The sequence below is a fragment of the Lithobates pipiens genome, unplaced genomic scaffold, assembly GCF_037356315.1.
Source record: "Lithobates pipiens isolate NorthernLeopardFrog02 unplaced genomic scaffold, aLitPip1_a1.2 Scaffold_10, whole genome shotgun sequence".
Lineage (NCBI taxonomy): Eukaryota > Metazoa > Chordata > Amphibia > Anura > Ranidae > Lithobates > Lithobates pipiens.
Window position 1 is genome coordinate 222,051,541 of NW_027507686.1, and position 24,502 is coordinate 222,076,042.

General features: G+C 43.0%; 1 protein-coding gene across 7 annotated transcripts in view; it reads left to right on the plus strand.

The window, feature by feature from the left end:
• PHF21A (PHD finger protein 21A) overlaps positions 1-24,502 on the plus strand; it is a 213,189-nt gene that overhangs the window by 91,109 nt on the left and 97,578 nt on the right. For all 7 annotated transcript variants that reach the window (XM_077461841.1, XM_077461830.1, XM_077461822.1 and 4 more), the window contains exons 3-4: positions 3,023-3,055; positions 5,629-5,694. In XM_077461841.1, the coding sequence (XP_077317967.1) occupies positions 3,023-3,055; positions 5,629-5,694 (99 nt within the window). The remainder of the gene's footprint in view (positions 1-3,022; positions 3,056-5,628; positions 5,695-24,502) is intronic.

Consider the following 24,502-nt stretch of genomic DNA (forward strand, 5'->3'; position numbering starts at 1 on the left):
TGTAAGCACATTTTTGGTGTGTGAGAGCACTGTGCAGGGGAGCCCCTTTTCTCTGACATCTGTAGACCTCCCGATTTCAGATAGGGAGTGATCGCACCATGCTTCCAGGACATTGTATAGAAATACAGTGCTATTCCCTTCTCCAGAAGTGAGGTAGCCTTTTGTTATAAATGAGGACACCAAAGTGTTGCCCCCCCCCTTTCCCCCCCCCTAACCCTCACTTGTGCATATTGACTTCTATCCTCCTGATTTTTGGTGTGAGCAGGCCCTGAAAAAAATGTAGTCCCTGTATAATCAGGTTATTCACATTACTACCTACTGTTTCAAACGATGCATGCTGATTCTCTGGGAAGTAATAACCTGCGTAAACATGTGCTGCATATAGAGATCAGTTAGAAGAAATCAGAGTTGCTTGTAACGTATTTTGGCATGTAATATGCACAAATACATGCATATGTCGCACAATAAAGCTAGAAGAATTTGTATGTGTGTGCATACTTGCAAATACGTTCAAGTAATATATTGCCCACCCTCGCATTTTTTCTACCAAGAATGTCTGATGCTCATACTTCAGTACAGTGTGCAAGAAGCCTTAGACCTCATGCACACGGGCGTATGAAATTTATGGTTCTACACCCGTACTCTCGTGCATGTACATGAGTAAACAGATGTATAGATGTCAACTACTGAAGTAAAATGATTTTTTTTTTGTTTCTTAACTTGAGTGTAACCTTTTCTGCCCATGTGCATGAGGCCTTCTGTATATTTGTTTAAATAAACTCCCTGTAATGGGGTGATGTATGATGTAAAGTGGTGCAGAGTCTGTGATGTCTTATAGGTGAGCAGCATAAAGCAGGAACAGAGCATTGTCTACATCAGTGGTTCTTAAAGCGGAGTTCCACCCAAAAGTGGAACTTTCGCTCATTTGTCTCCTTTCCCCCTCAGGTGCCAGAATTTGCACCTTTTGGGGGGAGGGGAACAGGATACCTGTCTTCCGGGAGTCCGTGCCATGGCCCGTGACATCACCGCGGGGCTCCCTCCTCCTCTCCCTGTCGCCGTGCCAGTAGGAGAGAGGAGCGGCTCCTCGCGCATGCACAGTAGGGTTCCCGGCGTGAAGCCGTAAGGCTACATTGCCGGGTACCTTTACCCACAATGGAGGTGGCAGCACTCGACAGCTGATGGAAAGATCAGCTGCGGTGCCGCTATCGCTGGACTCCAGGATAGGTAAGTGTCCTATTGTTAAAAGCCAGCAGCTGCAGTATGTGTAGCTGCTGGCTTTTAATTTTATTTTTATTTTTTTAGGTGAAACAACGATTTAACCCTGTCCTCAAGTACCCCCAACAAGCCATGTTTTGGGAATTTCTCTTAGATAAAATAGCTGTCCAAAATACCAGGCCGTTGACTCTGATTTAAAGCACCTGTGCATGATAAAGGAGAACCTGCTAACATGGCCTGTTGGGGGTACTTGAGGACAGGGTTGAGCACCACTGGTCTAGATGGCACAGTTTTTTGTTCCCTTGTGAAGATCATTTTTGATTGCAATGCTATTTAGGCTCGGTTCACACAGGGGCAACATGACTTTCAACACGACTTTTGGAGGTGACTTGGACGCGACTTACAACACTACTTTAAGTCGCCCCAGGCCAGGCGACTTGCCGTGGCCAATCAGAGAATGAGCTCTCAAGGGGAACTGCTTTTGAGAGCTGCGAATTCTCTGAGAGTCGCCTCCGTATAGACGGAGATCCGACTTTGAGGCGACCTCCATTGAAATCAATGGGTATCGGTCGTCTACAAGTTCAATTGAAGTAGTACAGGAACCTTTTCTGAAGTCTGAGTGACTTCAGTAGTGTGCATTAAGATGGCTCTTATTCACTTACATTGATTTCTACATGTTGTGTGACTTGAAGTCGGATCTGAGTTGCCCCTGTGTGAATGGACCCTTATTCAGTCTGATTTGTGTTTAAAGCTGAACACCAGGAATGATTAATACAATGTTGCATCACTTACATTGGTCCAGCTTGGCATAATGTAAGTAAGCAGATCTGGTAGGTAGCTCAGGAAGCTGAAAAATCAGTGTAGTAGTTGGCGCTACAGTGATCTTCTGAGACCTGATGGGGTTTTGTATGAGCACCTCCCCCTCTGAATATTTGCTCGGCACCACCGCAACTCTTGGTACGCAGTTCTAGGCGGAGAGGAGCGGCAGTGATAAGATCCCCACCTTGTCCAATCAGAGAACGCCTTGTATTCATTGAAAAAAAAAGGCCTTCTCTCAGTGGAAGCTGTGCCGAGTGAGTGACTGGTCTGTGTTGCGAGAGAAAGACATGCGGCTTCCTCGGCGGTCCATCTAGTATAAGAATTTAAAAAAATAAATATATATATATTTTATACTTTTGCCAAGCTGGACCTATAGTAGAAGCAATACTGATCATACAGGAATTTCAGCTTTAAAAGGTAACTCCATTTTTGTGGGGGGTAAAATCGCAAATAAAGAAAAAATAATATAGCAAATTGCAACACAAGTCATATTGTAATTGAATGTTATTAAAAATTACCTTTCCAATCAGCTGCTGTAATTTTCTGAAAATGCAATATGGCTACTTGGCGTATTTACAGAACGACCCCCAGAAACCTAATTTCCTGCTTGTGTGATTGGCTCACCGATTTTTGCCATCTGCACTAAGATACAAGTCAGATTTCAGGCACCCCCTACAAAAAAAGTCATTTTTGGTGTGATACTCCCAATAGGAAATTGCATTTAAAGGGATGCAGACCCAGCAGCTTTCCTCATTAGAGCCCTGCAGGTGCTGCACCTGATAAATATGAAACCACTCCCATTAGAATTGCTTTCTTACATGGACGCAAACACACAGGGATTGTAGGAACCTACAAAAAAGTTTGTTAAAATCCTTGTAATGTAAATAAATCACCCAATGGGGAAAGTTTTTTTTTTTCTCAACAAACGTGGCGTAATGCTTTAAAATGATCTAAAATGTTAACAGAGAATTTTCTTTTTCTTTTCCAGAAACTGGTAGCTCAAATGAAACAGGATCCGCAGGTAAGTGCATTTTAAGTCACTAATTAAGCAATAGAAAGTGTACTATCATTTTTTTTTGTCTTTCAATTTTCACTTTATGCTGCATTATACATAAAAATAACCTGAAAGTCAGTACCAGTCAGTTTAAATCAGACACAATGAAGCAAGATGAATTGGTAAGGACAGGATCATTTTCCTTATCACATAATTGGGTGTGTAGGGTATTTCGCATAGGATGTGACTGCTTTATGTATTTGACGATGTTAAGCTCTATCCAAGGACGTCAGAACAGGAATGATACACATGCACAAACTGCATTTGGGAACAGCCCTGTTCATTGATTCTAATAAAGTGACATACCAGTCCGGGGCCTGCTAGTTGTAGCCATGTGGCCTGTCAAAATAAGTTTTTAAAATTAGCAAAATAATCACCCATCATGGCAACTGAATATGTTACGCTGGCCATAGATGAGGCAATTTTTTTTTTTTTTTTTGCTAGATTCCTTCATCAAATCAGACTGTGTTGATGGGGAAATCTTTCTATTTTGTTCTCCCGGTGGGTAGAACACACAGCTGGTAGAGCACTTTTTTTCTAGCGGTTATAGCCACTTGTAATGCTCCACTGGCATCCTAAAAATCCCACATGCTGGTTGCACTCAATCAGCCTGCCCATACATGGTTCAAATCTCGGCCAGTTCCTGCTGAACCAACTGAGATTCAAACCATCTATGGCCAGCTTTAGTTTTTTGGTTAGCTTGGACTTGCCAGCTTTCTCCCTCACCCCTCTGCGGCGCCGGCATTGCAAGTGTCAGCACACGGCTGTGATAGCTTGCGGCTTCACAGCCTGGTGCACACTGTACATGTACGAGTCGTGCTGTGCTCTCTTAGTGGCCAGGCAATCTGTGACGTGCCCCAGAAGATTGCAGAGTGGGAGGGGGAGAGGAGGAGTTGCCTAGGCGGCAAGGTGACGGAAGCAGGAAGTTGGTCAGGAAGTACGTGTCAACTAGGTATCCACAAGCACCCCCCCCCCCCCCCCCCTCAAATGTGGCATGTAAGGGGGCGAGGACTGCTTAAAGTAGAAGTTCCACTTTTGGGTGGAACTCCTCTTTAGGGGATTGTTTTTGTATTTTTTGTCTGTTTTTGTTCCCAGCTTTCAAAAGGTACACGCTTATGAACCTTTTGTGTTTTTGATTTGTGCATAGTTACATTTATATCTAATGTTTATTTTACAAATCAAATGTAAAGTACACGTAAACACTAAAGCTGGGTTCACACTACTGCAGCTGCGATTTCTTTAATTTTTTTCAGTGCAGTTATATAGTGCGTCTTTATTGCATTTTGGAATTGGTTTGTAATGTCTATGGGGGCCAAAATCGCACTGGAATTGCACTAAAATAGCACAGGACCCTATGCCAAAAGTGTGCCATGCTGTGCTGCATTGATGTTAAGGGGCTCCATTGGAAACCATGTGCTATTCTGTGCGACTCAAGCAAACACTAGTGAGAACCAGGTCTAATGAATGGCATTTTGTTTGTTAAAGGTATGTGTATCACTAAGCATGTTTATGGCATCTCATGGCTGATGTCCTGCAGCCTCTTTACAGCAACTTCTCTACTTGCACGCCAGCATTGATATTGCATTTGTTAGGGCTGGCCTCCTGATGGTGACAACAATGGACCATGTCTGCCAAATGGTTAATACAGTCCCTTGTGGTCTCCAGCAGAAGTGCATGTGACAGGGTAACCACGCAGGAGCACAGTTGGGACACAGGAGAAGTGTTGTCGCCCTACAACACCCTATGACAGGAAATGACTGAACAAGGCCCTTCATGGCAGGACCACCTAGTAAGATTTTAATTAAAGTTGCTCAGTTAAAGAATATGTAAACTCGGCATTTGTTCCTGATCTGTGCCTGTTGTACCACGTACTTGTATGAAGAAGTCTACTGTTCTTTGTATTGTTTCTGTTATGTGAAATCCCCGGTACTCCTGGCAATTTCTGGGCTTTCCTTTTTAAAAACAGACCACGCTAGACATGAGAGCACAGCATGGCCATTTTCTAGATGTGCTGAGAACTCGGCCTGCTCTCCTCCAATGATCAGACTTGTCCTTATACTGCCCCCCCCCTCCAGCTATATACTGGGAAGATCTGTGTTCTACTGTTTCACCTCCCCCAGCTCTTATGCAACTGAAGAAATTTGATCAGGAGAGGGTGTGTGTGTGTGTGTGTGTGTGTGTGTGTGTATGTGTGTTTTTGTTTTTTTTATTTTTTTATTTATACACATACACAGGTTTGCCTTTCATTTCTATGTTTAACTGAATGGATTGTTTTACAAGGTGTTGGTTTACATACACTTTTTAAGAGACTGAAAACCACTTTTGAATTGCCATTACCATTTTGGCTCTTACAAGGTTTTAGTGATTTGGATTTACATATATTTAAATACAGGGAACATTCATGACAGTCATTTAGCAAAGCTTTTTAGACTATTTACTACCACGTTGTGTTATGTTGTCCCATCTCTGCTAGCAGACTCTTGTGACTATGACTTTGTGACATAAACCACCTAAAATCATGTTCCTTTTCCTTTTGGCAGAATGCAGACTTGAAAAAACAGCTCCATGAACTCCAAGCCAAAATAACATCTCTGAGCGAAAAGCAGGTAAGAATACGCCTGTTGTAATCTCTAAAGATAAATTTACCTTAAACAGATTTGCACCTTATTATTGCAGTGTTATTAATGGCTAATGCATGATATCCTTCTATGCCTTGCAGTTTTATTTTGTTATTTTTGATTTATTTGCACTTCTGTTTTAAAAACCTTTTATTTTAGTCATGTAGAAATTGGCGTTTATGAAAAGTGAAAGGTGTTCCTTCAATAAATTGGCCTCATTATGAAAAGTGCAAAGTGTTCCTCCAGTAATGGGCCGATTTTCAGTGTGACTGAGCAGTCCTTTGTTTGACATAAACACAAAGAGGTTGTTCGTGGCTCACTTCTCTGCTTTGTTCACTATTAAGGAACACATTTAACACCCCCACCCCACCCCCACCCCTTCCCTGCATCTTGCTGCTCATTCGTATATGTCTTTTAAAATGCTTAATTAGTTTCCTCTATGAATAGTGCTGGGCTGTGATCCCTTTACACACTCTGCTGTTGTAAATAAGAATGGGATAGTCATGTTTTGGAGGACATGTATAAAAACTGGTCACCAGAGACACCTTTTTTAACTTTGCTCTCAACACACCTTTGTGTGCGTTGTCCTTAGGTTGGCGCTAAAAAAAAAATCGGCATGTTATGTAAAAGTTATTGCCCCTTCACACCAGTCCCTAGTGTTTTACTTTGTAGGCTGGTGTTTGCTATGATGAAAAGGAGGGACATGAAGTAACATTTAAGCACATCACACGGGTTATGTTGGTTTTTCTTTTTAACCGTTATTGAAGTGTCACAAAATTACACCTCATCAAAGGGTTTTCTTTCTTTTTATACATTTTTTTTTTTTTTTTTTTTTTTTTTTTAAGCATTGACCAGTGGAAACATGCAGTGAGCTGTGCTGTGGAAAAGTTGTGTGTCTGCTTTTTACTGCATTGTGGTGGGAATGGGGCCCTAGCGGTGGGCTATGTTGCTCTTGTGCAGAAAGACTAGTCACTGCATATAGTGTGAAAGAGCCCTAAAACTGCCGCCTAATGCCCCGTACACCCGATCGGATTTTCCGACAACAAATGTTGAATGTGAGCTTGTTGGCTGAAAGTCCGACCATGTGTATGCTCCATCGAACATTTGTTGTCGGATTTTCCGGCAACAAAACGTTGTTGTTGGAATTTCCGATCGTGTGTACACAAGTCCGATGCAAAAGTTCACACATGCTCGGAATAAAGCAGAAGGAGTCGTACTGGCTATTGAACTTCCTCTTTCTCGGTTCGTTGTACGTCACCACGTTCCCATGTTCGTACTTGTTGGCCAACATTTGCATGACCGTGTGTATGCAAGACAAGTTTGAGCCAATGTCCTTTGAACAAAAATCAACGGTTTTGTTGGCATAAAGTCCGATCGTCTGTACGGGGCATAAGAGTGAAGGCCACAAGATGCCTTTAATAGCTAGAAGACCCTGTTCTGTGTGTTGGTAAGTGAACATGTTGCCCCTGAAGCTGATTGGTTGAAAGCAGAAGAAATTGGACACGCATAAGGATTTGAGCAACTTTATGAAAGGCCAAATTGTAATGGCTGGATGACTGGGTCAGAGCAACTCCAAAACTTCAGAAAGTGGTCCAAGGAAGGAGAACCAATGACTGGGTCATGGGCAGCCAAAGCTCATTAATGCACGTGGGGAGCAAAGGCTGGCCTGTGCATTCCGATCCAATAAAAGAGCTACTGGAGCTCAAATTGATGAAAAGGTTTTATTGGCCTACAATGGGCACTTGAGCAACAGAACTGGACCACGGAGCAATGGAAGGAGGCTTGGTCTGATGAAACACGTTATCTTACATTGTGTGGATCATCTGGTGTGTGTGTACTTCACTTGCCTGAGGAAGAGATGGCACCAGGATGCAGTATGGGCAGAGAGCAAGTGTGGTGTGTTGGGCAATGTTCTGCTGGGGTACCCTGTGTGTCCTGCTATTCACGTGGATGTTACTATATATACCACCTACCTAGACATTGTTGCTGACCAAGTACACCCCTTCATGGAAATGGTATTTGCTGATGACAGTGCTCTCTTTAAGTAGGATAATAATGGTTCGAGGAACACAACAACAGGTTTGAGGTATAAACTCAAAATTCTCTAGATCTCAATCGAATCAATTCTCTATCTCAATCTAATTGTGCATCTGTGGGACATGCTGGAAAATCAAGTCTAATCTATGGAGGCCCAACCTAACAACTTATAGGACTTAAAGCGGCGTTCCACCCACATTTGAAACTTTTCGTCCTTGCATGTGTGACTACTGCATAATTTATCATTGAGAACCTTTTTTTTCTTTTTTTTTCTTCCCCCCAGCATTATATGTACCTTGTATCGCTGGGCAATGCTCAGTTGCCGCTGTGTATTGGCTCCTGGCAATTGAGTTTATTCAGTCACAGGCGCCAATGGGCATCCTCTGCCTACAGCATTGCGGTATTCGCTCCACGCTTTCTACGATATATGTGCATGCATGAGCGCCATATCCCGGAACAAGCAACGGATCGGCTTTGGGTGCCCACACTCAAGTTGGAAGTGGGCTCACAGGGAAGACCAAAGTATTTATTTTAACCAGAGAAATACTACCAAAACCTACATTTAGTATTCTTCCTGATTTTATATGTGTTGGTGTGACAATCACATGGGTGTTTAAAAAACAAACAAAAAAAGACAAACAAACAGCCAGCTGGAACTCTGCTTTAAAGTGGAAGTCCGTGCTAAAACTAAAATCCCTGCATCTATAGCCACCAGCTTTCTAACACTAACCTATCTAGCCCTGAAAAAATAAATAAAAAATCTGTGTTCATCTGACCCGATCTCCAGCGGCTGAAGCTCTGATCCCACACTGAGCTGTCAGTGGCGGCTTCGCTGTGTAGGTGGGTGCAGAAGATAACACGTCAGTCAATGGAAGCCCCATAGTACTTCTATGGGTGACGTGACTTCCCATTCATTTCATATTCCTTGGCCATGTCCTCTGCAGAGCCTCTGCTGCTGGATATCGGGTTGTGTCGTCTGCAGAAAAAGATATGTATGTTTTTTTTTCTTTTCAGGGCTAGATAGGTTAGTGTAAAGCCCCATACACACGAGCAGAAATTCTGCGAGCCAAAGTCGGATGTGAGCTTTTGGTCAGAAATTCCGACCGCGTGTATGCTCCATCGGACTTTTGCTGGCAGAATTCCAGCCAGCAAAAGATTGAGAGCAGGTTCTCCTTTTTTTTTTTGTTGGGAAAAAGTTCAGATCGAAATTCCGATGCGCAAAATTCCTACGCATGCTCGGCAACAATTCGAAGCATGGTCTGAAGCATTGAACTTAATTTTCTCGGCTCGTCGTAGTGTTGTATGTCACCTCGTTCGTGACGGTCAAAACTTCAGAGAACTTTTGTGTGGCCGTGTGTAAAAAAGCCAAGCTTGTGCGAAATAACGTCGGTAAAACTATCCACGTTTTTTCAGACGGAAAATCCGCTTGTGTGTGCGGGGCCACCTGAGTGTATTATTAAAGTACAATTTAATGGCAAGGTGAACAATGACGCTCACAGGATAAAGATTAAAAACAAGCTCATCTGTATGTGGTATCTCTCATGCCTTGGACGGCATGAGAGATACCACATACAGATGAGCTTGTTTTTAATCTTTATCCTGTGAGCGTCATTGTTTACCTTGCCATTAAATTGTACTTTAATCCACGCAGGGAAGTGACGTCACTGGAAGCGGAGGGGCATCGGGGAGAGAGACCTGCCGGCTGAAAATGCCGATATCTGAATGATGTCTGTAGCCTCGGGCATGATTCAGATATAACCCCCGAAAGTCGAGGCCGTCCCAGGATGTTCACCCAGCGCAAAGTGGTTAATACAGCTGCTGCCACCCTAACACACTCTCCTATACATGTGCTTAAAACAATATAGAATATATAATGCTGTAGCGCTCCTTCCTATGTGTTCTCAGATCTTCATTTTAAAGGGCACTTTTTATTAATTTTTTTTTTTTTTTTTGGGATGAATGCTACACCATTCTATATAATACCTTCATTGTGCTCCTGTGCTTGGCTGGAGCACAGTTTCGGCAGATGGGTCAGGTAACGTCTGTTAGTATGACCGGCAAGAAGGCCTAGTAGGCAAAAAGCAAATATTAGCAGCTTGACCGTTCTCCTGACGAAGGAAGGACTGCTACCTCTGATGCATATTAGCGCTCTATAATACAGTAGACATTTGTCTACCTTTTCTGCTGCACTTGTTCATTAGGGCTGTCGGTTCACATCAGAATGTGGTGTGGGAAAGGCGCATTCCGTGTGCGTTTCCCACACTGCCTTTGTGATCTGCTGCGGGTACTGCATCAATGGCACCCCAAATACAGATCACAAATGCAGTGTGTTTGTGGGCACCACACCACGCCCCTGTAACATGCAGTTTGCTGCAGCGTGTTTTTCAAAAGTAGTGCATTTGTAGCTCGTTTAAATGAATGGGCTGTAAAATTCCACTGCAGGAGAAACGCACAGGAATGTGTGATTATAGTGTGAACTGGCCCTTACTCTAATCCTTTTTGCTCACTCTATATAAGGATTTTATCCACTCCATTATTTTAAATTAGACCGCAGCACAAGGAAGGGTCTTACACAGAGTGTTCAAAAATGTGGTTTCAAATTTTTTTTTTTTCAGCTTTGAAAGAAAAGTTGAGACATTCTTATTCTTGTAAGGCTGGTATAGTTGGCTCTACCACATTAAACAAAGTTCAATAATGTTGTGCAAATCTTTAAATCAGGAACATTTAACTTGTCAGCAGAGGTGGTGATGTGGGGAGGGTTTGGGTAGTTCTCCTCATAGTACCAGATGGAATGAAAAGATTTTAATACCTCACAAGTGCCGTATATCAAAGTTTTATTCCTGCCACTGTTTGTGTGTTTTATTGTCTGAGGATTTTATCGAACAGATTGCTACAAAGTGGTACTTTGAAATGACAAATGTAATGAAGAAATGCTGAATCAAGTTTTTGGGGTTTCTGTTGTGTGTAAATTTTGCCTCTTTTCCCATACCAAACTTGATGTACAACTTCATCCATTCAGCTCTCCTGCTGTGATATCAAATGGAAATTCAGCATTTTGTGTGGTGTTACTTTTTATTTATTTTTCCATTTCCACTTTTTAAAACTCATAAGTAGCCCAGCATTTGTGAATTTAATAATAAGGCAACGTTCACAGCAATGCTTTAACGTTTCCAGGGCAATATCCCCTGAACATATTGCACTGTGTTGCAGCTCTGGACCTCTTCTGGGTTCAGTGACATTACATCATTCAATCTACTTGCTGTGAACCAAAAACATCATGGACACAACTCCTGGGGGCGTGTCACAATGGCGCCCTGCGCTCGTAGTACAACACTCAGAATAGTGTTGTTGTTACATCAGCATGGCTCTTTAAATCAAAGTGGATTATTCAATGCTCGGAGAAGAAATGACGAGGACTCCTGTGTATCAAGTGACCCCACCAGGGGTGAAGGCGTGAGGTTGGAATTGCATTTTTTGTGAATCTGTCATAGGATGAAATACAAATAATAATACTGCATCTGCTGAGCGCTTTCTGAAAATGCCATTTGCCTAGATGTGCCTTTTGACCTGGAACAACTAGGCAGATAAAGTCATCAGGCATTATTTGCATACTTGGCCATTATAAATGACCTCTGTTTCAGCTAAGGCTGTTATTAGCTTATCACATTCATTATTTTTACAATCTTAATATTCAAATACATTGAACTTTACTGTTACAAGAGAGAACCCACATAGTGTGTATGTATGTGGAAAAAAAAAAATATGTAAATAAATATATATAATTTTACACACACTCCTTTGTTGCTTTTGGCTGTGTGTTTTTGGCTGGGTTCACACTGCTGCGGGGGGAGATCCGGATGTGATTCGCACCGCAAATCACATCCGATCTCCGTAGCGATGCGAGTTCAGCCATACAGATAGTATGGCTGAATTCGCAGCGCTCCCGCAGCAAACTCGCACGGGACCCTTTTTTGGTCCGCAACAGAATCGGATCGCATGGGTGTTCACACCATGCGATCCGATTCCTGTGCGAGTCGGCAGATCGCACTGCGATATGCGGACGGATCTGGGGGTGTCATTAACATAACATTGACACTCCCAGCCGTCCGCATAGGGCAGTGTGAACTGCCGGCGGGAGGTGTGCGATGCGGGAAAACGCCGCGGATTCGCGGCGTTCCCGCATCGCAGCGGTGTGAACCCGGCCTTTGGGTCATTGTTATCCCTTTAGAAGAGTGCTCCAAATCTCAGCTCATTACCTGTATAGAAGACACCTGGGAGCCAGAAATCTTGCTGATTGATAGGGGATCAAATACTTATTTCACTCATTAAAATGCAAATAAATTTATAACTTTTAAACTGTTAAAATAAATCTACCATTAAAATTATAGACTGATCATGTCTTTGTCAGTGGGCAAATGTACAAAATCAGCAGGGGGTCAAATAATTTTTTCCCTCACTGTATGTTTCAGCTAAGGCTGCTATTAGTGTATCACATCCATTATTTTTACAACTTCAAAATTCAAATACATTGGAATTTATGGTTACAAGAGAGGACAGACCTGTGTGTGTATGTATGTATATATATATATATGTATATATGTATATATATATATATGTATATGTATATATATATATATATATATATATATATATATATATATATATATATATATATATATATATATATATATATATATATATATATTATGAATTTGTATTACAAAACTAAAATCAATTTAAAAACATTCGGGACACTAGTCCTATTAATAGCAAAACCATGATGACCACATGCGCTATTCAAGGGTATCTTTGCCAAACATAACCCAAGAGGTTGACGTGTTAGTCTTTGTTCTCCTATGACAGGTTTCAAGGCTACCTACCAGTATCCTTGCCTTTTAAATAAACTTGTTGGTAGGTTGTATTCATCTAGTCAGTGATTTGTTTTTGTTGTTTTTTTGATAGGTAGTTTTAGGGTCCGTTCACACAGGGGCAACACGACTTTCAACACGACTTTTGGAGGCAACTTGGACACGACCTGAACACGACTTGGGGCGACTTACAACACGACTTTAAGTCGCCCCAGGCCAGGCGACTTTTGCCGCGGCCAATCAGAATGAGCTCTCAAGAGGGAACTCCACGCCAAATTATGAAAAAAATTTGCCCTGGGTTCCCCCTCCGAGAGCATACCAGGCCCTTAGGTCTGGTATGAATATTAAGGGGAACCCCCTACGCCGAAAAAACGGTGTGGGGATCCCCCCCAGAATTATACCAGACCCTTATCCGAGCACGCTACCCGGCCGGCCAGGAAAGGGGGTGGGGACGAGCGTGCGCCCCCCCCTCCTGAGCCATACCAGGCCGCGTGCCCTCAACATGGGGGGGGCCTTGGGGAAGGGGGGGCCGCGCGGCCCCCCCACCCCAAAGCACCTTGTCCCCATGTTGATGAGGACAAGGGCCTCTTCCCGACAACCCTGGCCGTTGGTTGTCGGGGTCTGCGGGCAAGGGGCTTATCGGAATCCGGGAGCCCCCTTTAATAAGGGGGCCCCCCGGATACCGGCCCCCCACCCTATGTGAATGAGTATTGGGTACAATGTACCCCTACCCATTCACCTGTGAAAAAAAGTACAAAAAAAAACACAACACACAAGATAAAATAGTTTATTGCACAGCTCCGGGGGTCTTCCGTCTTCGGGGGTCTTCTCGCCGGACTCCTCCGCTATCTTCTTGTAGCTCTTTTACTAGCGGAGGAGCCCGGCTTTCTTCCTCACCGCCGCCCTCTTCTTCCGACTTCGGGGGTCTTGTCCCCCTCTTCGGTTCTTCTGCCGGGCCACCGTGCCTTCTTATAGCTCTTTTACAGGCGGTGGCCCGGTCTTCTGTCGCCGCCGCCGCCGCCTTTCGTTCTTCTTCTCCTTGAGATGTTGACTCGACGTTCTCGCCGGCCGCAATGCCAGGGACGCACTGCGCGGCGACTTATATAGGGACAAGGGGCGGGGTCATCGGTTGATGTCACATGGGTTGGTGTCACATGGTGACCCCGCCCCCTTACGATGTCACAGTCCCGGAGGATGCTGGGACTGTCGCCATGTGACATCAACCGATGACCCCGCCCCTTGTCCCTATATAAGTCGCCGCACAGCGCGTCCCTGGCATTGCGGCCGGAGAGAGCGTCGAGTCAACATCTCCAGGAGAAGGAGAAGAAGAACGGAAGGCGGCGGCGGCGGCGACAGTAGACCGGGCCAACGCCTGTAAAAGAGCTATAAGAAGGCGCGGTGGCCCGGCAGAAGAACCGAAGAGGGGGACAAGACCCCCACGAAGTCGGAAGAAGAGGACGGCGGCGAGGAAGAAAGCCGGGCTCCTCCGCTAGTAAAAGAGCTACAAGAAGATAGCGGAGGAGTCCGGCGAGAAGACCCCCGAAGACGGAAGACCCCCGGAGCTGTGCAATAAACTATTTTATCTTGTGTGTTGTGGTTTTTTTTTTGTACTTTTTTTCACAGGTGAATGGGTAGGGGTACATTGTACCCCATACTCATTCACATAGGGTGGGGGGCTGGTATCCGGGGGGGCCCCCTTATTAAAGGGGGCTCCCGGATTCCGATAAGCCCCTCGCCCGCAGACCCCGACAACCAACGGCCAGGGTTGTCGGGAAGAGGCCCTTGTCCTCATCGCGCGGCCCCCCCTTCCCCAAGGCACCCCTCATGTTGAGGGCACGCGGCCTGGTATGGCTCAGGAGGGGGGGGGGGCGCACGCTCGTCCCCACCCCCTTTCCTGGCCGGCCGGGTAGCGTGCTCGGATAAGGGTTTGGTATGAATCTGGGGGGGACCCCCACGCCGTTTTTTTGGCGTAGGGAGTTCCCCTTGGAATCCATACCAGACCTAAGGGCCTGGTATGCTCTCGGAGGGGGAACCCACGCCAAATTTTTTTCATAAATATGGCGTGGAGTGCCCTCTTGAGAGCTGATAATTCTGTCAGAGTCGCCTCCGTATAAACGGAGATCCGACTTGGAGGCGACCTCCATTGAAATCAATGGGTACCGGTCGCCTACAAGTCGGATTCAAGTAGTACAGGAACCTTTTCTGAAGTCGGAGCGACTTCAGTAGTGTGCATTAAGACGGCTCTCATTCACTTACATTGCTTTTTAAATGTTGTCCGACCTGAGGCGACTAGGGGCGACCTGAAGTCGGATCGGAGTTGCCCCTGTGTGAACGGACCCTTAGGAAAGCAATTGAAATGTGTTCCAAAGTTTCACTAAACCAATAAAGAAAAAGTTTCCAAAAAAAAAAACGTATTTTGCTAATTATAGTTGTCTGATATTTTGCCTTTTAATCAGTAACTCAGAACAAGTTTTACATTTATCTCAAACTGCCTGATCTGAGTGGTAATTACAGCCGAGTAGTGCTTTATTTATTTATTTTTTATTTATTTCTTTATTGATTTTTGTGTCCCGGGTCTGACTGCTATGAACAGTAAAAAGAGGTCCCTTTTTTAAAATGACCTTTTCTAGGAAGCCCTGTCATATTTTGTCAGTCTGGGACTCCAGACAGTGAAAATGGTCTGGTGATTTTTTTATTTTTATTTTTTTGCCCTGAAATCCTGCTCGCTAGCTCTCTTGCTCATTCTCACCCTTCTTTCTCTTTCATGCTCTTTCTTTCTCCCTGGGACAGCCTTTCTAACCAGGGTTCCTCCAGAGGTTGTTGGGGTTACTTGAGCAGTGCATTAGTGATTTTTCTGCCTGATGTTGCCCTCATAAATCTGGTACAGGGGATCTGTGGAGTCTTTGGTAACTTTCCAAGATGCATAAACTCTGCACACCTTATTTTTTTTTTGTTAAGCCATGTGTGATTTGATTTTGACATTACCTTGTTAGCTGGTATCCTCATTGTATGACAGTTGTTCGTATGTAGTGTTCATACAGCTAATTCAAAGGTCGGCCATGCAGTTAGACCTAAATCATGGGTGCCAAGCACTCTGATGTGAGGCACCTCAATCTGTACTGATTTGACTGGTCATGTGACCAGGTGCTCCCCCCTAGACCCACCCACCGATTCATTTGATTATATGTTAAAATGAATGGAACTTTTGATGCTGCTGTTAAGCCCAAAGCAAGCAATGAGCACATTTGTAAAGCACAACCTTAGATTCTGTTTCCAATGTTGCTAAAGATGCACCCCCCCCACACGACCTAGTCTGTGTGGACAGAACAACAACTTGCTGGCTCAAAGAATCCACAGGCAGTATCAACTCACTGCGAAGACTTGTGCTAGCCATACAGGGCTAGAATTTCACTTGATTCCTACATAATTCAATTAAAGCAGAACCTAATGTTTGAACAAAACGTCAAATAACAGGCTATTGTGGCAGCACACTCCGTAAAAGTAGTAGAGGATGTTTTTCCTTAAAAAGCAGCAGCATGGCCACGCTAAGGGCCCATTTACAGATGCATTTCTAAATGCCATATGAATGCATATGTAAGAAAAGAAAATGAATTTCAGTTAGCCTAGTTTACACCATCGTGGTGTGTGTTTTTTTTATTATTATTTTTTACTTTTTTTTTTTTTGCACGTAAATGTACTGGAATGCATGTGAACGCACCACAAACTTATATAGCTGCAACACTGTTTAAAAATAATAGTGCCAAAAAATGCACCACAAACGCACATGGAACTGAACACTGGCATTGCAATGTAAACGGGCCCTTAGGCTGTACTTCTACTTGAAACAATCGGCCCCTAAAAGAGCTCTGGCTGCGTATGCTGCTATTGATGCGTTTACAAAAGTGTGAAAAATCTAATTTTAAAATTGTAACATGAACTGTATCCTAAAGCTTTGTTTTGTATTGTACTGTAATTGTGTTGTCTCCCCTATACATTGTAAAGCGCTGCGTAAACTGTTGGCGCTATATAAATCGTTAATAATAATAGTGCAATTTATATGCCTTTCTGTTCCAAGAGTAACTTTGTTTTTTTCGATTAAATGATTTTAAGACCTGCTATTATAAGCAATAATCATATGTATTCACCTCTAGATCTCACCTGGCTGTCTTTACAGAATCACTCTCTGTCTCTTTTAGCATTCCCTTGTGTATTACAGGTTGCAGAGACTGGGGGACCTGGAGATATATATTTGATAGGATTGCCTTCAAAACGTGGGATTTTTAACAGTAATGTATATACAAAAAAATGGTTTAGGGGTGACAAAGCTTTCCAAATTGCGCTTCATAAGCTGTCAGCCTATTTACTGACAGCTGCTCAAAAAACAACTTTACTGCTTGGTTTAGGTGAAATTTACAGATTGGGACGGGTGCAGACTGGTGAGTATAGTAGAATATTATATTGCCTTTCTGTTTAGCAAGTTATAATCAATACTTAACTGCTTCTATTAGTGGAGGTACTGATGCAGATCTTGCTACAGCCCTTACTAGAACAAATCACCTAATCTAATCATCTCAAGGTTGTACTAAAAGCTGTTGTTCCGTCGCTCCTTTTACAGATGTGCGAACTGGTAGTATATCTCCAAGAGAAGTCTCACAGGGGGGATACCTGTAATTTGACTTTAAACTCTGTGCAGATTTGTGAAAAAGCACATGAGCAAGGGGGATAGATGGAAAGCACTGTTGCCATAGTTACAATGATATATATATATAATATAATTTTTTGTGACCATTGAAAAAAAAAAAAAAACGCCGTTGGTAGTGGGTATACATGGGAAAACTAGCTTTTCATATGGTCTTTTGTGTGTTTGTTGTGTTTTTATTTATTTTTAAATAGTATGTTTCACATGTTTTCCATGGGGCAATTTTTGCTTTCAGTGCATTTGTAGTTTTTATAGGTAACAAAGTAACATTTACCAAACGGACAGACTACTAGTGTTCACACCCCAAATGGCACCCTCTGTGTTATTTGTAGGGATAAAAAAAAAACTCTGCTTTTATAGTTAGTATAGTAATGAAAATAAAAGCACTTAAAACGGCATTTTAGACCTTGGGGGCTTCTAAGTGGTCTGCAGTAATGTTACCCAACTGTGAATTTATTATAATGGTTTAGGAAGGTAAAGTCTTATTTTATTCAAGAGCAGCACTGCAGGATGCCAGCTTACACTTAGAAATACATAGAAATGGACTTAAAATATTTATAACAGGAGTCACTCTGCGTTCATCTGTCTAGAGAATTTCTTTCTATGAAGGGAATTTTTTTTTTGTTTTGAGCAAGTTTAATAGAGTGCTCTTGGATCTCTCAACACCTGTGAGATGATTTAAGGCTTTTACAAATGGTTGTAGTTCTATGGCGAGTATGGAAATTTGAACATTCTCAGTATTTCTATGTGCGGCTTTCTAGATGGCTAGTGACCATAGTTCTATTTTACCCAGCTGAACAATGTACTAGTTTAATGTTTTGCCTGATTTCCAGAGCTATTCCTCCCAAACATGTTATGATTAGGGCTCAGCTACACCTTTGAACCTAACGATGACCTGAACTCAAAAAGTAAGTTTTGTTATGGTATAAGGAACATAGTGTTATCATGAAAAATCTAATCTTGAATTCTTGCTGAAAATAGCAACACTGTACCTCTGTAGCCTCAGCTGTATATCTGCAGTGCGAGGTCATCAAAGACATTGTTGCCTCTAATACCTGGTGACCAGGTGTTGCATCACACCACTGGTTGCACACTTTAATGTCACCTTTGCCAAAAGCCTTTTATAAGGTACTAGGGCGCTTCCTCCTGCCCTTTTGCAATGAGAATACATTACAGGACAGTCTTCATCTGGGTTACTGCATACTCCTTAGGACATGCTTACCCTATACTCCGTGAGTATCCTACATGAGAATACCCTCACCCTAGCTATGATGGAGACCAGACAAAAGGGAAACAAAGGAAAAGTGTAGGCAGAGATTTGCTGTGCCGAAGTCCTGCACATAGCGCAACTTTAGAATAACGATGCCTCTGCATTGGCACAAGAGCTGCTTCAAACCCCAGTTTCAGCAACTGATTTCTAGTTCAGGCACGCAACAAGCAACCTATTTGACTAAGGCAGAATTCTATGTATCTGTCACATTTCCTCAGACAGATCATGGCCTTTATACAGCCATCTTCACGCAGGGCTCAAAAACACGAAGCCTCTTCTGCTACTTCTGGTTCTCAACTGGAGTCAGATCCTGATATGCAAGTCCTAGAGGAAATTTGAGCAGAAGGAAATGAGGACGATATGGAGGAAATAGAGGAGGCTGCAGGAAACTTTCTCACCTAGATTGTCACTATATTGAGGGAGAGAGGGAGCTTCCCACTAAATGCTTACTAACATTGAAAAGTTCTTTCTCTGAAAAGGCCTTGGCATTCTACAAGCTGATTCTCCTCACAATTTTCTTCTCAATACCAATTTTCTCTTCCATCTCGCCATGCCCCTTTGGGTACCAAGAGACCTACAAAACTCTTCAAAACTTTTCCTGTTTAGGAGTAGATGGAAGATGCAGGTGTGACCCAGTTGTCACAGTCTGTAAGAATTTTCAGTCCTCCCAAAACCTTTACTGAACTCTTATCGATTGGATAAAGAGTTCACAAATAAGTGTGCTATTTCTGTAGTTGATCCTGCTGTCTGTCCTAAACCAACATCTCACTGTACCTACTGAATATGTTCCTGCTTTCAAAGATACTATAGATAAAAAGTTTAGGATGCTCCTAAAAGCTATTGCTGTAATTTCAGCGTTTCATACTGCAGCCAACTGTACTAGGACAATAACCAACATGACCCTGTGTTTCTGGATTGTGCTGTTAAAAAAATTCCATGTGGCTGTACTATGCGTAAATGCCCTAAATTGTGTTTTGAGACAAAGTTCCAGAAGAGCTCTAATCTCCAGTCACATGCACAGAATCTTATGGCTAACAGCTTTCCAAGGAAGGTGTTTTTTTTTTTTTTTGAAGCACTTGACCTATTTGTCACAAGTGGGGAAATTTTACTTCCACCGTGAAAGATTCCAAAACCACCTTCTTCATGAACCCCCTAGCTCTTCAAATTGCAAAGCACCTAGCTCCTCAAAATACAGAGCACTTGTCTGCGCTAACCAGGTTTCGACCTCAAAATCTAAATTCATCCTTTTTTTTTTTTAGTACAAGATTTGGCCCACCAATGCTACCCCATACCTTCCCCCAAAGCCCTCTTCAAAATGATTGGGTGCCCTTACCCCTAGGAGTGAAGGGGGTTTCTGTTAGTTTCTCTCTTTGGTTCACAGACATCCTAGACCTTTGGGTTAAATTGGTGATTTAAAAAGGGTACAGAATAGAGTTCAAAACTCTGCCACCTCATTGCATTTTTCTTTAAAATCAACCAACAACTAACCAAAGTCAGATTTACAAAATGCCCTGAATCTCATTCTATCCCAGGAGGTTGCTGAACCAGTACCACCACAAGACCGATTTTTAGAAGCTTCAAAGGTTTCTACTCAAACCTATTCACAGTACCAAAGCGAGCATTTGTCCTATTCTGAAATTAAAATTCCTCAACTAATTTCTTCCTTCAAATTCCAAAATTGAATCTGCAAGGTCATTAATTGTCTAAAGACGAGGTAAATACATGACATCTGTGCATGTCCAAGATGCCTAACTACATGTTCTTTTACCCCCCCCCCCCCACCCACTGCTTTCTGCACTTCTCATTGGCACACAGCCACTTCCAGTTTGTTGCACTGCCATTTGTCTTCTCCTATACTCCCAGAATATTCGCAAAGGTCTTTGCACCGCCAGCCCTACTCAGAACCTAAAAGGGAATTCCAGTCAAAAATCAAAAGCTCCCCTTTATTTGAAAATATAATAAACATTTATATTATCCACTTTTTGGATTGCTGAATGCCTTACTGGAAACAGCTGTCCAATCCAGACATTGAGCAATCCTCCTTCCACAGACAACGTTAGCTGTGTGCTGTCAAATGTGTCTGCATTTCCTCCTTCCGTTGTCTGTGTTCTCCATCCCTCCCCTGTTTTTGGCCAACACATGCTTTCTCATGATTGAGCATACATAGTTACATAGGTTGAAAAAAGACATAAGTGCATCAACCAAAAAAAATAATAATCCCAGAGGAAGGCAAAAAAAAAAAAAAAACAGCAAAGCATGATCCAATTTGCTACAGCAGGGGAAAAAATTCCTTCCTGATCCCCTGAGAGGCAATCGGATTTTCCCTGGATCAACTTTACCTATAAATGTTAGTACCCAGTTAAATTGTGTACATTTGGGAAAGAATCAAGGACTTTTTTAAAGCAATCGACTGAGCTAGCCAGAACCACCTCTGGAGAGAGTAATTTTCACGCTCTTATTATTTCTGTGAAGAAACCTTTCCATATGTTGTAGATGAAATCTTTTTTCCACTAGACTTAGAGTGCCTCCTAGTCCTCTGTGATGACCTTTTAAAGTGAATAACTCAACACCAAGTTCATGATATGGACCGCTTATGTATTTATTTGTACATGTTGATCATATCCCTCCTTAATTTCCTCATCTCAGGAGGGAATAGATTTAGTTCCTCTAATCTTTCCTCATAGCTGAGCTCCTCCATGCTTATCAGTTTGGTTGCCCTTCTCTGCACTTTCTCTAGTTCCTCTATCATTTTTGAGAACTGGTGCCCAAAACTGAACTGCATACACAAGCGTCCTCGTCATGAGAGAGCTCCGACAGGGAAAGCCACTCCACCAATCATCCTAGCCTTCCTTTGGCTTGTGTGAATAGCTGAGTCGAGGATTGTGACCAGTCCATACGGGGGTCGGTGGCCATTTTGCTAAGCCCCCCACCCCCCCCCCCCCCAAAAATGGAGCACCATCCGCCACAGATTGTGATCATGGGGTAGGCAATATATCACCCCATCTATGCATTAAGATAAAAAGCCTTCTGTGTGCAGCAGCCTCCCCAGCACCCCCTAATACTTGCCTGTGCCCCATCTCTGTCCAGTGATGTCCTGTGTAAGTTCACCTTACAAATTTTCTGTGAAGGTGAACTTACCCTTTTAAGGACTGCGTAGGACTATTTTGTGTGCAAGGGTTTCCAACCACTTTTAAGGCATCCAAGTCGCAGGCTAATACAGCTTTCTTATGAAGGACTTGTCTTCCTTGCAGCTCATCAGCAAATGTCCAAAAGAAATTTCAGCTACATCAGGCCTTTGACTGGGTGATCAATTTCAGCAAATGTGCTCTCCGGCCTTCCCTTCACCTGGAATAGTTTGATCTGGTCCTGAGACATCCCAAGTAAATATCTCTCCGAGAAAAGAGATCCAAGAGACATCCCACATTGGAGTTCTCCATGATCTCTAGGCCTAATGCTAACCTCCTTCCAAGGAGTACCATTAGTTCACGAGATTTGTGGTTGTTTCGTGGCCATTTTGGCACCAACCCTCAGTAGCCCGGTTGTGTAAGGGTGCCACCTGGTCTTCTGTTCATACTTTTTTCAAAGTTTTGCCAGGTTATGCTTTTGACCCTTGTTGTTGGGCCTGTTGGCACAGTTCTGTTTGCTTCGTTGTTGCCCACCCTTCATATTCATTGCATGGGGATATTTTTTCTTTTTGTTTAGGATAGAGTGAAGATTGATTAGAACACCTGTTCTTATTTCACTACCCTCCTTTCTTTGTCCTGTTTTACTGCTATCAAAACTGAAATTAACCACTTGCCGACCAGCGCACGACGATGTACGTCGACAGAATGGCACGGGCAGGCAAATGGGCGTACATGTACGTCCCTTTAAATTTGCCGCCCTGCCATCGGGAGCGCGCTGCTGGCGGCGCGCTCCAGCACTGGTCGGGACCCCCGTGAGTCCGGTCGCGGGACCCGCGGACTCGATTGCCGCGGGCATCCCCGCGATCGTCTCACGGAGCGGCCGATTGGAGAAGTGCCGTTGTAAACAACATTTCTCCATTCTGCCTAGCAACTAGTGACGCTGATCTCTGCTCCATGTGATTGGAGCAGAGATCAGTGTTCACTAAATGAAAGCCCAACCCCCCCACAGTTAGTAACACACCCCTAGGAACACTTAACCCCTACACTGCCACCCACTGGTTAACCCCTTCACTGCCAGTGTCATTTACACAGGAATCACTGCATTTATATAGCAGTGATTACTGTATAAATGACAATGGCCCCAAAAATGTGTCAAATGTCCGATGGGTCCCCCACAATGTCGCAGTCACAATAAAAATATCGCTGATCGCCGCCATTACTAGTAAAAAAAAAATAATAAAAAATTATTAATAAAAATGCTATAAAACTCTCCCTATTTTGTAAACGCTGTAACTTTTGCGCAAACCAATCAATAATCGCTTATTGCGATTTTTTTTTTTTTTTTTTTTTTTTTTTTTACCAAAAATATGTAGAAGAATACGTATCGGCCTAAACTGAGGGAAAAAAAATGTTGTTTTTATATATTTTTGGGGATATTTATTATAACAAAAAGTAAAAAATAATGCGTTTTTTTTCAAAATTGTCGCTCTATTTTTGTTTATAGCGCAAAAAATAAAAACCGCAGGGGTGATCAAATACCACCAAAAGAAAGCTCTATTTGTGGGAAAAAAAGGACGTCAATTTTGTTTGGGAGCCACGTCGCACGACCGCGCAATTGTCAGTTAAAGTGACGCAGTGCCGAATCGCAAAAAGTGGTCTGGTCTTTGACCAGCAAATTGGTCCGGTCTGAAAGTGGTTAAAAGAAAATCCCAAATTTTGAGTTTTTACCAGAACACAAATAAAGGGGTAATTCTCCAATGTGTACACTAGTTCTGGTGACCTGGGGACCCCAATGGAGTCCCTTAATTTGCAAGGATGTCTTCACTTCCTGTTTTGGCTAGGAGATGAGAAGAGAAGGTAACTATACCCAATAAGTTGCAAATGGCAAAAAACAAAACAAAACAAAAAACATACACACTGGTTATAACTCTTTTACGCTACCCAGAATTGGATAAAAAAAATGTGCTTATAGTTCTACAAAAAAATATATAATATTATAATATTTTGACTTCCGTGTCATGGACTATAGTACAGCAAACAGGCTACCCTCTCTTCCATTCCTAGGTTTACTCTGCATTGCATGCTACAAAACTGAGTACTCTGAGTGTGGTAGAGTTTGGTAGGGTTATATGGGAGGTGTCCAGAGATATGTCCTCTAAAGCCCCCCTTACACTGGGGCGGTGGGTCCATTGATGGTAAAGTGTCGATATTTTTGGCAGCGCGTTAACATTGTATTTGCGGGGGTATTCAGCTGCTAGCTGGTGGTATAGCCATGCTGCTCCATTGATTTCAATGGGCAGGAGTGATATACACGCCGCTCCAAAGATGCTGCTAGCAGGACCTTTTTTTACCGTCCTGCCAGCGCAACACTCCAGTGTGAAAGCAGGCTTTATTTTTAGCGCCAACGTGCCCCAGTGTGAAAGGGGTCTAAAGCTTTGCCAGTGTCCAGTCATCTGAAGGTACACGGCTATAGCTTTTGTTGCAACCATATTATGCCCATGTCCTGTACTGAAAGCCAAGATATAGAATTTATTATATATACATTTTTTTCAAGAGTAGATTACAAACCAGTGTCAGTAGCCGGTAGTATAGATTTGTCATTGAGGCTGCATTCACATCTGAGCGTTTCAAAGTCGTGCATTTTTGCCGTGATTTGTACAGGTCAAAAGGTCACCAATGTAAGCAGCAGAAAAACGTCTGTAATCTGCCCCAAAAGAAGCTTGTGTTCTTTTTTTGAGCTTAAGGTGTTTTCCAGGCGTTTTGCTTCAGGTGACAAAACACTCGGATGTGAACAGGT